At 32.6% G+C, this 18,829-nt stretch overlaps 1 protein-coding gene across 2 annotated transcripts; it reads left to right on the forward strand.

Annotated features, from left to right (window-relative positions):
* On the forward strand, positions 9,750 to 18,353 carry LOC105161040. 2 transcript variants are annotated; one of them, XM_011078603.2, is made up of 6 exons: positions 9,750 to 9,909; positions 10,079 to 10,132; positions 10,827 to 10,947; positions 11,317 to 11,750; positions 12,202 to 12,523; positions 16,917 to 18,353. In XM_011078603.2, the coding sequence occupies exons 2-6, from the start codon at positions 10,098 to 10,100 to the stop codon at positions 17,976 to 17,978; spliced, it is 1,974 nt and encodes a 657-aa protein (XP_011076905.1). In that variant the 5' UTR covers positions 9,750 to 9,909; positions 10,079 to 10,097; the 3' UTR covers positions 17,979 to 18,353. The 2 variants fall into 2 exon arrangements, with proteins under 2 accessions (XP_011076905.1, XP_020549040.1); XM_020693381.1 differs by lacking the exon at positions 9,750 to 9,909 and having other exon boundaries at positions 9,916 to 10,132.

Raw genomic sequence — 18,829 nt, forward strand, 5'->3', positions numbered from 1 at the left:
TAGTCCGTGGCTATGGGTTTGGGCTAACCCTAAACACAATATCGTGTGTGCGGTAATTGAAGTTTGGCTCAATGAGCATAATTCAACACCAAGTCCATTATTTCTCCTTGAAATAAGCATTGTCAACACTGAGCGTATGTTCAAGCCTAAAAAGACATATACATTGATTACATGGTATAAGTTACCATCAAAATTTAAACTTTGTGGGGATTGTTGGAAACAAGATTTAAAATTTTCTTATTTTACATTTTTTTTATATTTACTTATTTAATAATTTTTATTAATGACCTCATATTATTGCCAGTTTATTAAGGTATTCATTATATAACCATTAGGCTTTTAATATTAATTTTATGACCCCTTTATTGTGATTTTTGATTTGATTTATAACCATATTTATGCTCAATTTATAATATAATTTAATAGGACCATTATCTCATGTAACGGTCATATTTTCTATCTATATAAAGAGGTCATTTGAGGTGTTTGGAAAAGTAAGAAGTAGATTAAATAATAAGAAAGTATATAGTAATCCTATAAAGGTCAAGAGTCGGTTATAGACATATTAAATAAATTATTAAGAAAGCATATATAGGGAAGAAAATATAAATGAAAAAGGAAAAAGGGAAGAAAAAAAAATAGGGGAGGAAATATAAATGAAAAATTGTGACAATCATCAAATGGGCCCAAAATTTGAATGGGCTTAAAGAATTAAGTATTTTTATTTTTTTTTTGGAAAAAGTCTAACTAAAAATTTTACAAAGATGAGCTCTGTAATATGGATTTTTGATAATATATGAACTTTGGGCTTATATAATTTGAATATGAAATTCTCTAAAATAATTAATTATTTTATTAAATTATTATATATATATATAGTTAAAAAATAATTATATAATTGGCGGTGCAGTTCGATTATTGACAATTTTTTTAAGTTTTTAATTAAAATCAAACCAATAGTACGATGCGGTTTTACTTTAAATTTAGAATTACAATTTAAAAAATAAATTATAAAAAATAATTTAATTCGATTTGATTTGACGGTTGTGGGTTGTTTGAATGTTTTCTTTATCACCCCTACCTTAAATTGATATCCTAGCCTGTAAACAAATAAGACGTCCATGTAATAATTTGATTCATATTAACTCGGTCTATTAGGGTTCTTCTCTAGTTGGACTGGTCACTTTTGTCATGTGTCCTTAATTCTTGTTCTACTTATGCAATGCAAATTTATAACCAAACAATGTAATAAAGACACTCATTAATCTTTTTTCTTTAAAAGAAAATATAAGCAAACAAATAAAAAACTATTGTAAAAATTTATTACATCAATAGTTACGAAACTCGAATCCGCGATCATTTTTATTATTACAATTTCTTTTTTTTTTTTTGAAGTAAGAGCGATAAATTTTTATTACATTAAAATAAGTTGATTATAATTATTCCTGTCGAATATCAATATCTAACAAACCATTACAACAACCATACTGTGGTTAGTAATATCAAATACATTAAATCAAACAACACCTACTATTACAGTAGAAACACCACTTACTATTCAATAAAAACAATTCGCCTACTATTCAGTAGAAACAACATCCCATGCAGACGATAAAGTCATTTCAAAGAAAATAATTATGTGCATATTATCTTAACTATTATGTACAATTATGAGAAAATTTAGTACATACAACTACATATTTTTATTTTCAATTGAATATTTGAGGGGAAAAAATCCAATTTCCAACAATTATTACAAATTATACTGGACATCCAAAAAAAAAAAATCAGAAAATTAAAAATAGAGAAGAAAAAAAGAAAGGGTAATACGGTCATTTCCCATCTTTAGACCCCTGTGTGGTCTGAGTCTGACCACCTTGGCCAGCGACATCCTGCCCAACCACAACCACATTTGGTGTCCTTACTTTAAATCTCTGAACTTTAAATCCATCAATCTCGTCATCGACTCCTCGACGCTTGACGGCTCTCATGCTCAGGCTTCGAGGCATGCTCCGTGCCTTCTTCATCTCCTTCTTCCTCCTCAATGCATTCCCAATTTTCTTGAACAACTCCTCATGAGTATTCCCGCCAAAAATTTTCTTGAAAAATTCGTGTCGTTCCACGTAGATCTCTCCGAACGATTCCAACAGCGTCAGAAGCCTCGGGTCGACACGTTTGCCCGACTTCCATCGTATGAGGTTCGACGTTTTCGTGTAACTCTGGCTTTCGGGAACGTCGTCTTCCATGCTCGAAAAACTTGGATTGCTTTCAGAACTCGACGAATTTAAGGATTTTTGTAAGGGTTAATGATATAGATTGTTGAACTTGTGTTGGTGTGAATATATATGAGTTTGATGATCACTTGGTGTGCAAGGAAGAAGGGGTTTCGTGTTGGCTCAAGCTGAAGGCAAAACGCGGGTTGACTTGGAAATACACATACTCTAATTTTCTAGATGATCTATTCCGATTCAACGTGTATGTACTCGGATTGGATTTGTTGTTCCATATATACAGGCTTAAAATATCTTTTTTATCCTATAACTTCTCGATATTTTGTGATTTGGACTTTTTGGGGTCAATTTGAAAAAGTCGTGGAATAAATTATATGCATTCACGTAGTTTAATTGAGATTTTTATTTTTATTAATTCACTTTTGCCAACATGGACAAAAAAATTAAAAAAGATGATGTGGCACATGATTTATTGCGGCAATTTTTACAAAATCTTGCATCGAAAAGATTACAATTACGGAATGTCAAAAAGTTATATATAGTACTCTTTTTGCAATTCCTAGAAAGATAAAAGATAAAAATGCCAAAACCGCTAGGTGCACATGATCTATTCAGACAACTTTTGCAAAATTCGGTATTGGAAGGACCAAATTGCTACATGTCAAAAAGTTACAGGATTATTTTACAAATTTAGAAAAATAAAAGGATAAAAATACCAAAGTACCAAAATTATAGGACCAAAAATATATTTAAGCCCATTTATATACCTACACCATGTATATAAAATATTTTCCTAAATAAAATAAATAGTGTTATTTTTGTATACGTCTTATTTATCTATTAATTAGCATAGAATATACAAAATAATGTGGAATAAATATTCTAATCCGATGTCACACTAAATATTATTGACTATGAATTAAAACTGTGTTAAATAGTTGTTATAATTATAGTTAAACAAAATCGCTTCAATAATTCAAATTATCCATTATGAAAATTATTTTTGTCATGACCGTGAGCCATGATTAATATTTTTGTTATTATTTTTAGCCATGACAAATACTTTACTCACACTTACAAAAATTATATATGACTAACAACCATTGCATGATCGTAATCAATAACTATCTCTTACACGTATTTATTAGCTTTGGTCATATGTTAAATTTGTTTCAGTAGTAGCTGTAATTACGTGTATGCTTATCTAGTTTTAATTGAATGAAGCCCATTATTGAAGTAGGGTATGAACAAGTCAAGTTGTCTTGAGTCCACAAAAGATCATATAAATATAATTTGAATTTGATCTTTTTTTCTTTTTAAATATGTTTTTGATAGTTATGTCCTCGAGGGTTAAATTTTAATTGCTCCTGTAAAATTTAAAAAATACGCAAAAAACTCCTTTTGACTAATATATATATAAAAAAAGCACCTTAATAATTTGAAAAAAAAAATCTAATTCTTTTATATCTTGATATGTTCTTTACTTGCGCAATTTGCAACTATTTTTATATTTGTAACTTATATATTATTTATCTTTTCACTTATTTACTAACTATAAAAGCCCAAAATTCAGCTAATATTTAATTTGCGCCTATCTCGATTTTTATAAGAAATAATTTGAATCTACCCCTTTAAATCGAAATAATTTAATCAAAATGAAGATTTAATTTTATTCTCTTTATATTCTTATATGATATGATATAATTATTTTAGCTTATCCAAAAAGGGTTTTCATAATTTTTTTAGTAATGGAATTCGAATAGTTTAATCTATTTCTTGATGATGGCTGCTATGGCTATGTATATGTACGTAGAGTATTGGCTAGCTTTGCACGTCTTCAATGTGTGGAATAGACTTTTCAGATTTGTGGCCCTGCAGGACCATTTCTTGCCACATGTTGCTTGGATAATTCGGTGTTGGCTGGAGGAGTAGGGGGCTCATCAATGGGGCCAAGGCCACTTTGGAGGACATTTTATAAGGTCTCGTTTACTTTATGTTATGAAATAATTAAATGGGCATAGGATGAATATTAAATGTATGAAAAAAATTTAATTAATTGTAGTCAGTTTACTTAGTTTATTATGTTGGTAGTATGAAAAATAATCATGTATTTACTTTGCTATATGATAATAATGTAGATGTGAAAGGACCTTATTATCTTGAATTTTACTAAATTAAATGAGCCGCCCGAAATACGGTACGGTGTTTTTTAAATTTGTCGCAGTACCGCATGTACTGAGCGTCGGTTGTTTAACGGGAATGGTTCTGGGCGGGGCTGCAAGAAACACATTGGGAGACCTTCCAAGGCAAGAAGAAGTGATCCAGATGAATCTATGATAAAGACTAGAAAAGGAAAAAGAGGCAATGCAATGAAACTGAAAAGACAACTAACAACAGTCAAATGCTCAAAGTGTGGTAAAGAAAAGCATAATGCAAGGACATGTCCGACTAAAGATCAAACACAAGCAACTGAAGAAATTTAAGACTTGACCATTGAAGAACCAACTATAGATGTCTTTGGAGAGAATTGTGGAGCTGATGAAGATTTACCAACAAAATCAAAGCTCAATGTAAGGAAGAGATGGAGGATTTTAACACAACAATCCCATAATGTGGTAAACAAAGAACATAAAGTGGTTTGTCGGCATTTTTTATGTTATTCTTTTGTTTGTTGGTTAGGATTTTGTATTTTTTTCTGTTTGTTTTTTTATAGTTTGTTCTGATGTTTCTTAGGGGGAAAGACAAAGAAAAAAAAAAGTGGTCACAAATGAGGCAGAAAATGTGCAAGTGGACAATGAGGCAAAAATTATTTTACCCCAAATTATAGTAAGTGTTACTTCACATCTATTGCAGTTTTCTTTCACAATTTGTAAAGCTTTATTTGACATTTGTCTATGTTTATGCAGAGCTTTGTCACCTCACAATCTGCAGAAAATGAGCTCTTGATCACCCTCCAAGTGCACAAGCCAGTTTCCAACTCTCCCCAATACAGTAAGGGACCTACAATGTACACTCAACTGCAGAGTGTTGGACATTCTAGTAGTGCAACATCAAGGGTAAATATCAGAGACCCCCTCCTATGCTTGGTACTCAATACAGTGTTACACAAGATTCAATCCAAGAACACTTTCATGCAAGGGGGAAAGAAATTTATGACACTATCAAACTTGCAGAGTTTGAGCTCAAAAGGGCCTATAGGAAGGAGTAGCAAGAAATAGGAAAAATAGACTTCTTTGACTTAGTTGTACTTTTGATTGCCACCAAAACTTTGGCATTTTGACTTATCCGTATCTAAGTTTGGTAGTTTTTTGAGCCCTTCTTATTGCTAGTGTTTGGCAATGATATTTGATACACTTTTGATTGGCAGTGTTTGGCAATTTTTTTCAAACTTATTCCAACATATTCCAAGATGATCATATTAATATAATCTACTACTTACTCTTTTAATATACTGTTTTTTTATGTCTTTACAAATTGCATATAACATGTTTATAGCTTATTATATTTGCAGATTGCTTGATCCAATACAGATTGCTTATTATATTCAAAACACAGTATACATATTGCTTGATCAAATTTTTATGTAATAAATACATTATTGATCTTACACTAAAGGAACAGAAACATAAAAATCCACTTTATAATCCTTACTAATCTCGAACCACATAGCAATATACCATCAATTACATAAACATACAAATCCACTTCCTTACACAATTTACTCCGTCTTTACACCACTTCCTAGCATCCAAATTAAAAAAAAAAAACATGAAAAAGCAAGCAACTTGATGTAAAATTTCATCTTCTTTTCCATCTTTGTCTTCTTCTTTTCTAGCTAATTCATCTTCCTCATCAAGCCAAGAATTATAGACTTTGCTCTTGATCACGTTGGAGGATCTTCCTGAATATAATTGATTTTGAGGGCCTCGTGTCATTGTAGGGTGTGTTATGATGGCATGATGATACAGCATCCTCCGTTAGAAGGCATGTCTCCCACCCATATCCTGAGTAATATATGTCAATATAACAGACGCTTGAGCTCACTCAAGAAGAAGATAGATAGCCTATAGATAATAGAAACTAACATAACATTGCAATAGCTCACTCAAGTCCTGTTGGAAATACAACTAAAGTATTGGAAAATAGTGCAGTCCTGGTGATAATTGATAATCACAATGTGATCCGGCTCGTTTACGTGTGATTTATATCAACAATCACGACCTTACCATGTCACCTCTCCGAATCTGACATATCTGAAGATAAAACAAAACAAGTTAAGCTAGTCAGGTTCGTCCCCAACGAAGACACTCCGATGCTTAATTTAGTTTGAGGTCAAAGGAAAATGGTGCATCTGAGTTTGCGAGTAAAATGATACAAGTGAAGATACCTCTCTCTAGTGCGCTTGGGGGTATTTATAGGACATGCATGGGTCCCACCACTCGACACGTATCATCTCTTGAATCTACCCCTGCTATGACTAAGCGTCATCCTTTGGTGCCATCTGTCCGGGTTGGTGTGCGGGTCGGATCCAAATAACTTGACCCGGCTGCCATGATCATAACCCGACACGACCAGCGACCTTCTCCTCGACCTTGGAATCTTGTCCTCAAATGAAAGATTTTCCTTGCCTTTACTAAAAGATATCCCTTTTGCATTTAGCAGTAAAATCCCCATCACGATGAGGGACATTCACTGCCACAAATAGCAACAGAATTGTGAACTTTAGAAGGTGAGCACCTCACAATCAAACACTTATCCCCTCTAAAACACATACTCTGAGAATCATAACCAGGAAATATGAACATTGCTATCCACTTTCCAATTAACAGATAAATATTTGCAATTTTAAATGCAAACTGAAGTTGATCGACAACTAAACTCTTTGGAAAGCATCTTCAGTATCACTAAAATCATTTTCTGGGGTTAAAAGAAAATTACAACAACATATTCTCACTCGTCAAGAATTAAGGTAAATTCTCACATCACAACATCTAAACACAGAACCCCACCAAGAGGCTGCAAAAAGATGGTCAGGGATGCTGGCGAAACACCTTCCAATGGCAGCAAAAAAGACCAACCACGCAACAATGGGAATCAACGATGATTATTCAGAACTTTGGCAGCCCCTTCTCTTTGATCGGTCTTTGGAAGAAAAAATTAAGAATACATTAACATAATTAAACAATTAATAAATTCTATATAAATTAAACTCATAAGGGAAATTTAGGAAAAACCAAAATAGAAAGAAACCAAAAAACCTTTTATATAGATGTAGAGTATAGACATGTTTATGGTAAAATACATAAAATCCCCCGTGTTTTAAAAACTCGGCTAGAAATAGCATAAAACACACAGTAGTTGCACCTCAAATGCTCACATTACATTTTTGCGTACCTTACTATAACTAAAGTGTTTTTTATAGGGGATAAGTGATTTAATTGATTCTCATTCGTCATTTAATTTGTTTTACTTTTCATTTTATTTTATTTTACATGATAATTTATTTAATTTATTTTTATTTGAATACGATAAGATAAGTGATCTAACTAATTATTTTATCTATGCTCGAAAAAATTTCTCAACGCATTAACTCCTTTCAATTTTCATGAACTTTTCTAGTTATTTCGTATTATATGATTAGGGTTCTTTCTAAATATTTTAGTCTATCTTACTACCAAAAGTACTATTTCTTTTACAGGGGATAAGGATTTCACTGATTCTCATTTGTCTTTTAACATATATTGCTCTGTGAACTATTATTTTGCATGATAATTTATTTAATTAATTTCATTTGTCACACAACCTATTTTAATATGACAAGTGATCTAACTAATCCTCATTTATGATAGGTAATTTCTCAATGTAATGAATATATTCAATTTTTGTGAATTTTTTTAGTCATTCGCATTACATTGTAAGCGAATTTTTGATCCAATAGGTGTATTATATTATGAATACAATATAGAATAAGATTAATATAAATAAATAAATATAATGTAAAAAGTAATTAATATGAGTAAATATGAAAAATAATTAATAAGAGTAAATATTTCTCAATGTATTAAGTCCTTTCACTTTTCATAAATTTTTTCAGTCATTCATGTTATATTATAAGGGAATTTTTGATCCAATAGATTTATTATATTGTGCATATAATATAAAAAAAGATTTATTAAGTAAAATAAGAAAAATGTGAAAAATAATTAACATGACACCTCAGGCATATGATACTCATTCAAGCATATCATTTACTAATCTCATATTTGAATTAAACATACTTTAAATACCATGTATAGTAGGGAAAAGTATTATTTTAATCCGTTAAGTATGCCTAATTTTAATTTTAATTTGATAACTATATTCATTTTTGTTTAGGTCCAGTAACTTACGAATTTGCTTACTTTTAGTCCTCTGGCAGATTTTCGGATAATTTTACCCCTATGAGTGCATATGGACTAAAACTGCTTTTCAAAAGTTGTATAGGGGGAAAATTGTGCGGAAATCTGTCAAAGGACTAAAAGTAAGCAATTTTGTAAGTTACTGGACCTAAACAAAAATGAATATAATTATCAAACTTAAAATTAAACATACTTAGCGAACTAAAATAATACTTTACCTTTTTATGTATATTTGTCTACTCACCACTTCCAGTTGCAGTGCCAATTGCTAATCACTCTCTCAAAATCTAATCTTGGTGTTGCCAAGAATCTCTTCAGAAAAAAGATTGAGAATTTGACGTCTTTATTATATAATAGGATTCTCTCTCAATAATTCCAAAATCTTTGAATTCTTTGAATCATGAATTGCAGTGAAAAAATAATTCAGGAAAATCCCTTTTCTTTATAAGGTGAACTATACAAATGGTGTTCAAGTTTAGGGAAAAATGCCATTTTAAAACTATAGGGTGTAAATTGTCAAACACACCAATTTTAAGGGTGCAAAATGCTAATTTCCATCATAAACTTGAAAATGAAAAAATATTATTCGTGAACAAGTTCGAGATCATGGGTACAGATCTTACTGAATATATAAGTGTTTGTCTCATTTTATATTAATGTGAGCTATGGTAATTTATTTGTTGAGTTGATGTAATTTATTTATTAATTTTAATAATATCGATGTATTAGTTGAATGAATGTACTATTAAGAAACAAAAAAAATGATAAAAAAAAAAGGAGAAAGCGTTCATGGAGGATATTATTATGGGGTGAATAGCAATTTATTCTCCTATGATATTAAAAATGAGCAGATTACCTCCCATGAAAAAAATATAGTAATTTACCCCCAATACTTTTTAAAATGAAGCAATTTACCTTCTTATATTGATAGGTAAATTGCCTAATTTTAAAAATCATAGGAGGGTAAATTGTTCTATTTTAAAAAATATAAGAAAGTAAATTGATATTTATTTTTTCGTAAGGGGGATAATTTACTCATTTGCGATATGACATGGGATTGCTTGTAATTTCCCCTATTATTATGTTTATATTCTCTTACAAAGTTGAGCTCCCTCTGTTATTTTTCTTTCTTTGAGTCTCTCAGTTTCTTACAAGAAAACCGGAAATAAATTACTGAATTGAGCAGAGAAGAAGGAAGAAATACTAAATAGAATGAAAACGGAGGACCCTACTTATACTTTGTTCTATTGAAGCTGACTTCAGTAGTCAGCGTACTCAAGGTCAGATACAAGAATTGCCTGAAAATTATGATTCTTTACTTTTCAACTTTGAAGGGTTCTCTATCTCTCTGTGGAAGACTCAAATCTGTCGGGTTGTTTGTTGACTGAATCTGGTCTTTAAGTTTTTGGGATTAATTTATAGTATCTGTGTTGTATTGAATTGTTGTAGAGACTGGGAGAGCTAGAAAATGTCAAGTTCTGCGGACGAAGATCAAGAACAGAGGTATGGGTTTTCTTTTTCTTCTTTTTTCTTTCTATTTATCAAGTCAAGATTGTCTTTTTATAGTCTTCTGTTGAAGGTTTCCCTTTGTGGGTCTTCATCAATTTCTGCAGTTTCTTATTTTCTGGGGATTTCTTTATCAATTTCGGATTTCTTCTCCCTTTTCATCTTTTTCCTTTGTGGCTTTTGATTTATAGCAACAAAGCTTTTTTCTTTTACCACAGAAGTTAAATATATAAGTGGGAGTTGAGTTTGTTGATTCTGATGTTTATCAAAGAAAAGGATAATCTAATACGTTCTGGGTACAACTGAGTTGAAGTTTCTGTTCAGTGACAGGAATTAGGTGTACTTTGCAGCAGTTAGGTAATATGTTGTCTGAATGTGATACAATATGGCACTAAAACTTATTTCAGTTGTTGGTGTAGAATGTTGACGTATCCTGTTTGAGTCTTGCATCTAAAGTGGGACAAATAACTATTGTTCCATATAAAAAAAAAAAAGAAGTGGGAAAATACTTGCTTCAGAGAAAAGTAATTAGACATATGCTATTTCTAGATGTTTTCTTCTGTAGAGATGAATTGCTTGCTGAATCCAGTGATCGAATTGTTTATATCTTGTTGCAAGTTCATTTCCTTGATTTAGCTAGCTGATAATATTCTTGTAATAGCTCTGATCCTTTGAGGTGTGATTATGTCAGGAAAACATCTAGCATGGAAGAATCAGATTCGATGACAATTGAATTTCTCCGAGCTAGGTTGTTGTCTGAAAGATCTGTCTCAAAATCAGCCAGGCAAAGAGCTGACGACCTGGCCAAGAGGGTGAGTTGCACTACTTAACTTACTCTCTCTGTCTTGCATTTGCTAGTCCTCTGCTGAATTATTTAGGTCTGCATCCTTTTTTCGTTCGTGTTATATTCCACGACTGATAGGTAGCTCAACAAAAATGTAGTTAACCCAAATCCTTAAACAAAAGAGTCATTTAAGATTTTATCTACCAAGTATAAGGTGGGATTGACTATGACATTTGACTGTCTAAATGAACATGGAAACAGATGAACAAGTAATATGAATTAGAGAAACTGTGCTCTTTCTCTGTCCTTATGTTTTTGACACCTATTTCAAAAACTTGTGTCTTTGAGTTATCCAACCAATAGATTTTGTGTCATCTGAATTAGTAAATGCACGCAGGTAGAAGCACTTGAAGAACAGCTAAAGTTTGTATCTCTCCAGAGAGAGAAAGCTGAAAAGGCAACAGTGGATGTTCTCGCAATTCTCGAAGAACGTGGAATAAGTGATGTATCCGAGGAATTTGATTCAAGTTCTGAGCAGGATGAAAGCCCACATGACTTTAAGGCTCGCAATGGTTCATTGATGATAAAAGAACCTTCAACGAACACAGAACTAAGAAAAAATGAAGTGGAGGCAGCATATTCCAGTTCTGAAATTGAATCATCGCCATCAACTGGTAGAAGCTTGTCCTGGAGAAGTACTAAAGATTCTCAACATTCCCTTGAGAAGAAGAAAAACATGGACTCTATTAGAAGAAGAGCTAGTTTTACATCAAATAGTTCTTCAGCAAGACGGGCTGGTAAATCATGTCGCAAGATAAGGATCAGGGACAGGTGAATTTTCTTGCCTAGGATGTCGATCATTAATTCATTACCCATATAAGATCAGTTATGGGTGCTAGAGTTATAAAAGAGCCCCTGATTAGTATCTTCTATTATTGTGATTTTAGCCTTTCTCTGAGGTGTAGACAACACATTGATTTACTCCTAAGGAACACTTGAATTTTATTCATGGAAGATGACCCAACCTGGACAGTTGCAATTCACGACGACATTACGCATTGGCTATTGGCATACAGTGAAAGAAAATTATAACATTTGTATCATTCTTCTTTCCTTTGGTCTTTTCTTTCTTTCGGTTCTCCATTTTTCAACTTCTTTTTCCCATCCTGTTGATATATTGTACTTTGCTGTTAAACCAAATCAATCTCTTAACTATTTTCTTGAGCTGCAAAGCTAGCTCCTCAACTCACAAAAGTTGAAATCAATAAATCTGTGGTGCCAGATCAATTGAAGAGTTACAGAAGGATGGAGCTGAGAAACCCACATGTTCAAGCGATGTTTACAACTCCTTTGATGGTGAGCCGGTCGCACCAAGAGGAAGTTCTGGATATGCTAATGGGAAAAACCCACTGGAAAGCTCCATAGGTGGGTCTAATAGTGAACCCCAAAAAGTTTACGAGCATTGTTTTAGTGGACATGAGAGAAATGAAGATATGGAAAGTGCGCTGCAACATCAGGCACAACTCATTGGTAGATACGAAGAGGAGGAGAAGGCCCAGAGGGAATGGGAGGAGAAATTCAGAGAGAATAACAGTGGCACACAGGTATGTTTATCAGTTTTCAACTGGTGCATCATCATTGCAGTCCAAATGTCCATCCTAAAGAGTGTAAATTTACTTTTGACCAACTTGCATCAATAGGAGTATCTTATCGGGGGCCTCGCAAGTTTATTTTGGTCTTTCAGGATGTCATTTTGCAATTATCTGTGTTCTTGAGATAAATCCTAATCCAACTCATTTAACTCATACCTGATTAGGCATATCTTTCTCAGTAATGTTAACTTTGTTTGTGTATATACATATGACGATATCTTCTTTCGGCATTTGATTGAGGCATGTCAAACACCTCATCAACATCGGAATCTAGAATCGTTTAAAATAAACTATTCTACACAACAAACTTTTAATATCCTTTTTAACTTTTCATTACTTATCATATTTACATTATAACCCTAAAGGAAAGAGAAAACTTTATCTACAGTAATTTACTCATATTATGACAGATTTTAAATTTATATTATTAATAGATAGGAGTCTATTTAACCAAATGAAATATAACATTAAAAAGTAAAAAAAATTAATAGTGAATAGAATTACAAGGGTATATATGCCAATTAGAAATAAAAATGAAACATCTATAAGATTTTGTTAAGTAAAATGAAAATCATGGTAAAACTGGGGTATAATATAGAACATGTGGAAGTTTAGACGTTAATATGAATTTATTGATACACTCCATTAGTAAAATAATTTTATTCTTAAAGGTTATAATTTTGTATGGCATTACAAATATAAGTAATTTTGGCATGACTATATGTATAGTTTGTGGGAGAATTATGATTTTGGTCCCTATACTTAACCCCTTATTCAGTTTTGGTCCCCAAATTTTTGAGCTTGACAATATTAGTCCTCAAATTGACACTTGTTTGATAATTTTTGTCCCTGCCCTTATATTTTTCATTAGAATTAACGGAGGCAGCATTGGAGGGAAAAAAAGCTCCTTTTCCCCACCTTGGAGCTTGGATGCTTCATGAAATTGGTTAAAAACATCAATTTCCACCATTTTTGATCAAGTTTGAAGGTTTACTTGAGTGATAATTGGGGAAAAGAAATTTCTCATTCTCAAAACTCCTGAGAGGCCTAGTCTCCATTCTTGTGCAATTGTGGATTTAAGCTTCCATTTTTAATATCATTGACTCCTAGCAATTCGGGGAGAAAAATTCATGTTTGTCCAAATCATAATTAGGGTTTGAGGGTTCTACACTTTGGGGATTTGGGCCTAAAAACTCAAAAATTTCAAATGGGTTTTGAAGAAAAATGAGGAAAATTGGTTTATTTTGGTAAATAATAGAAAATTGTCAGCAAATTTGAGAAAATCATGTGGAAATTGAGCTAGGGTTCCTTTGGAAAAGAATGGGAGTCATAAAAATGAGAGAATGAAGCAGGATTTGTTAAAAAATGGTTAGATTGAGGACTAATATTGTCAAGCTCGATAGTTTGAGGATCAAAACTCAGTAAGTGGTTAAGTTTAGGGACCAAAATCGTAAGTCTCCCTGTTTTTCCCTATCATTTTTGCCTCACGTGCATATCACATGACATTTTTCCGTCAATTCTAACACCAAATCTAACGGTAGGGAGTTTGAGGACTATTATTGTCAAGCCCGAAAGTTTGGGGACCAAAACTGAATAAGTTGTTAAGTTTAGGGATGAAAATCATAATTGTCCCTATAGTTTGTTGATCAAATGGGAAAAAGTATCAACAACTTTTATATTCTTTATATGCAATTTTTCTGATTTTCTTATATATGTATATATATATATATATATGTATATGTTCTTTGAATTATTAAATACTATTAAATATTAATCAATAATATCATATGCTGGTTTCTTAACATTTACTGTATTTTTTTGACTTAAATCTTGAATCACATTTCACTCAATATAAAAACTGAATATAAATAGAATGGAACGAAATTTATAAATATACACCATTGTAAGAAGAGTAATTAGTATATGTATTAATTTGAAAACATGATCTCTTTTTAAGTTTTTAGATTGATTAAATACGATAATTCAAAAACCTAAATTCTTCAAATAATCAGATATCGTTTCCTAGAAATTGATTAATCTAAATCAAAACATTTGAATTCTTCAAAAGAACTAATCTAAACAAAATATATGATTAACATGTAATAATTATGAGTTGATGTATGTGTTTATATAATTGTATTCTGAATAATGTGTATATATATGCATTATGCTTTGTTGTAAGTATATAACTTCAGAGGTAGGAAAAGTTTTAAATATTTCTATGTTCCTTCACTTCTTGTGAAGACAAACCTATATAGGGTAGGACTAGAAAATTATACACATTTAAAGTTTAATTCTTTTTTTCTTTTTTTATGGGCAAAGAAAACAATTTTTGTGTTTTACTCAGGTCACTCATGGTACATGAGATCATAATTTATTTTTGGGATAATTATATTTACACCCTTTGATCTATGGCATGTTTACACAAACTATCCCTATCTTTTAGATAATTACACATACACCCACCAAAATATTATACTTACACAAACCACCCCTTACTTTTCTGCAAAATTGCACACACCTCATAAAAATATTAGCATCATTACACAAACTATCTCTATTTCTTGGCTATGAGGGGTAGCATCTGTAATTCTGCAAAAAACAGGGGTGGTTTGTGTAAATAGGCCATAGGTTAAGGGACGTAAATGTAATTATCCCTTTATTTTTTTTCCCCATTTTGGTAGAATTAAATAATAGTAAATTAACAATGCAATTTGTTAGCAATAGGACGAGTTTAAAAATGAAGTTAGTAGATAACACAACGTCCAAAACTTTTGACCAGATTTAAACTCATGATCATATGATGATAATTTATCTTATTTAGATTATGTACATGGCCTTTGAATATTCTGGTATATAAACTTGAAAAACTACTTTGATATTATGATATAAATGGTAACTCTAATATATAATACGATTTACATTTAAAAAAATAATAGGCATTGCCACAGAGAATCCGCCGTATGGTAAGGACTCTATACTAAATTTTTGTATGTAAATGGAGTATCCCTGATTAGTGTACCCATTTTGTGAGTGAATGAATTTCTTAAATTGTTTGTCAAAACTATCCCAGCTCCTTGCTTGAATTTCTTTTTTTTTTTCTTCTTTATACCCTTTATTTTTGGTTGAATTGATTCAAGATATAACTAAATACAATTGTACTATATTAAAATTTTCAAAATTTAGCAGAATATAATAAAACATTTAACTTTTAATATACTCCTACTGAATGTGTATAACTTGCATTTTTTGATCAAGACGTATTAATGACACTTGGAAGTAATCAAAGATGAAGTTTAACTTTTCAAAAATTCAAGGTTAATCATAAAAGAACGGGAATTACATTTAAACCTCCTCTGAAAATGTGAAAATATACATTCCCAAAAAAAGTTCTCAAAATTACAGTTACCCCCCTCCGAAAATTTCCCGATTAAACGTGACCCTCTTCCTTTAGGGTTTGGATGAAAAATATTGACGTAACAAAACAAGTTACATAAATATCTAACTTTACCCCTAATTTAACATTCCCATGTAATAAATCACTTAATGTATTTGTATATATATATTATATATACATATATTATGTTTATCCTTTTATAAGTACAAAAATATATCCATGTTAAATGAGGGGTAAAATTGAAAATTTATGTAATTTCTTTTGCTGCGTCAGCATTTTCCGTCCAAACTCTAACAGAAGGGGGTTAGGTGTAAATAGAAAATTTCTGGGGGGGTGTAACTGTAGTTTCAGAACTTCTTTGGGGGAAATGTAATTTCAGATTTCTAGAGGCAGTGCAAATGTAATTAACCCTAAAAGAATTGTGATAAAGGGTGTCTAGCTTTATGCCTGAATTTACCTATCCCTGTTTGCTTTTAGGCTGTCGAATAAGTGTGAAATGATACAAACTGGCAGTAAGATATGTTTGTGAACTTATATGCCACCCTTATTAAGAGATACCTCGTGGGGAACATATGAATGACAGGGCTGCTGGTGTCGTGCAACTTTTGTAAATGTGGTATCTATTACACCCCTCCCCTTGGAGAAGAATTGAGCATCATCAGGCTGTTGAATAATTGTTTGCAGCAGTTTGATGCTTTTATCTTGTATATACATCACTAGAATTTAGAATGTAGATCCTATTCTGCACTTGGGAATGGGACGACAGCTGTATATGCTTCAACGTTTTGTTGCTTGTTTTGGTATTTCTTATTCATGTTCTGATTTATTTTCCCCCTCAAGTCATTTTCTCCTTGTATCTAGTTGAGATCTACATCTTCCAAGTCATTTTCTACTTTTCTTCCATAATTCCTTTTTAGTTCAAGTTTTTTCTTCTCCATGAACCAACAGGATTCATGTGATCCCGGTAATCATTCAGACGTGACGGAAGAACGATACGAGGTAAAGTCGCCTGGACCATCCTTTGCTACTGGGACGTTGAATTCAGATAATCAAGAAATGAAGGAAGAGCCAGCTGATGCTCATTTTAGTGAACCCCAGACTTCCAAGAGTTCGTCATCTCTCGCAGATGCCGGCAAGGGAAGCCTGCAGGATGGGAAATGCAACAGCAACATAAGTGCTTGTGAATCTTCGGCATTGGAATGTTCATTTCCCATGTCAAATGAGAGCAGTGATCAAGGGCTTTCAGGAAAACAGCATGAGGCTTCAGCAAATATATCTTCTTCTCATGTGGGAAAAAACACGCCACTGCATGCGTCTTCAAGGAGCTCTTCGTCCAGTGAGCTTCCAATCGTGCCTCAAGAAACTTCAAAGAATGTAGCGTCTGTCTTGGATGCACTTCAGCTAGCCAAACTTTCGCTGAATCAGAAACTCACTAGCTTCGCTCCTGTAGCCAGAGGAGCTTCTGGCAATGCTATTAAACCCTTCAACCAGGAAATAAACAATGTGCACAGCTTCAGAGTTCCCGTTAGTTCTCCTGGCCTTTTCAGATTGCCAACTGATTATCAATATGAAGCAAATGCTAGAGCCAATCTTGGCATTGGCGGACGATCAACTTTTGCTAATTTTCTGCCAGAAATCGCTCCCGGCAGACTCCTTTCCGAACCTTTTGTTGAATCTCAAAGTCTATTCCCAGGCGACCCATTTCTCACTGCTCCCCATAGACCCTTCACTCCTGAAATCAGGTCGGAAATTCCTCCTCAGAGGTCTCTCAGTCTCAGCCAGCATAGACTAAGTCAAGGTCCATCCTCTTACCATCTAGACCATTTCACAAGCCCGGTTCTTCCACCAGTTAAAGATACTTACCCATTTCTCCCAGATATTACGCTTCGTGTACCCTTGAACGAAGAAGGAACTTCGAGAGCCTTTCCACGTCCAGAAAGCAGGTTACCTCCAGGTACACGATTGTCTTCCTACGATCAACATGTTAGACCAAATATGTACAACAGGTAGCCCACCTGCTGCGACGAACGCCGCATCTTTTTGCAGGCACAGTTCTCTTATACATCCTTTTCCATCTTTTTTCTTCTTTTTGACCCAGAATATACATCTGGACATGTTGAGCAGGACGAATTAATACATTGGCTGTTTCTTGTTGTGGATATGTTGTGTTTGTACAATACAATAGGGTTGTGCTGCTGTCAAATTTTGACAATACTGTATGTTTATTTAGTCATTCTGGGATCAGGATCAGTACATGATGTTATTAATTATTACATATGTACCTTTGCAGCAACAGAACAGTTCAAATAGTTTCTGTTTTGTATGATATCCAGAAACAAGGTTAATTTCTTACTAGAATTGAAGTGTGATTCATGTTCTTAAGCATTTGATTGTTGTTGAGTCATGCAAAAATAGCCTTACTCTTACATAACATATTTTAGGACATTGACAGATTTTGGAACACTTGCAGATAGCAAGAAATGCAAATCAAATGCAAGACAAGATTTACGTGATTCACAGGAATATTTCAAAGTCTATTCCCGAACAACTTATACATGTGGTTTCATCTGCTTGTTCGGCAGGGATGAACGTTTATTTTCGTATAAAGTGGGTGGAAATTTGAAATAGGACCGTCGATCGTTTGGTAGAATGATGAACAATGCAGTTGATCAAATCGTAATAAAATGGGTGAAAACGATTTAGTGTTCGTTTTATTGTATGATTGAACAAGTTAAATCTGCATTCTGAATGTAAACACACTTTTTTGTGTTGTTAATTGCTCCTTTTCCAATCACTTCTATTATTAAATTTCACGGAAACCAAATTTTGATAAAAGTTATAAGTTTGTATTTTTAATCCTA

This window comes from Sesamum indicum, linkage group LG4 (genome assembly GCF_000512975.1).
Source record: "Sesamum indicum cultivar Zhongzhi No. 13 linkage group LG4, S_indicum_v1.0, whole genome shotgun sequence".
Lineage (NCBI taxonomy): Eukaryota > Viridiplantae > Streptophyta > Magnoliopsida > Lamiales > Pedaliaceae > Sesamum > Sesamum indicum.

Coding starts and splice junctions, on each gene's coding strand:
- LOC105161040 (XM_011078603.2), top strand. CDS start 10,098: ATGTCAAGTTCTGCGGACGAAGATCAAGAACAGAG. Junction 10,133..10,826: donor GACGAAGATCAAGAACAGAG/GTATGGGTTTTC, acceptor TGATTATGTCAG/GAAAACATCTAGCATGGAAG. Junction 12,524..16,916: donor AGAATAACAGTGGCACACAG/GTATGTTTATCA, acceptor ATGAACCAACAG/GATTCATGTGATCCCGGTAA.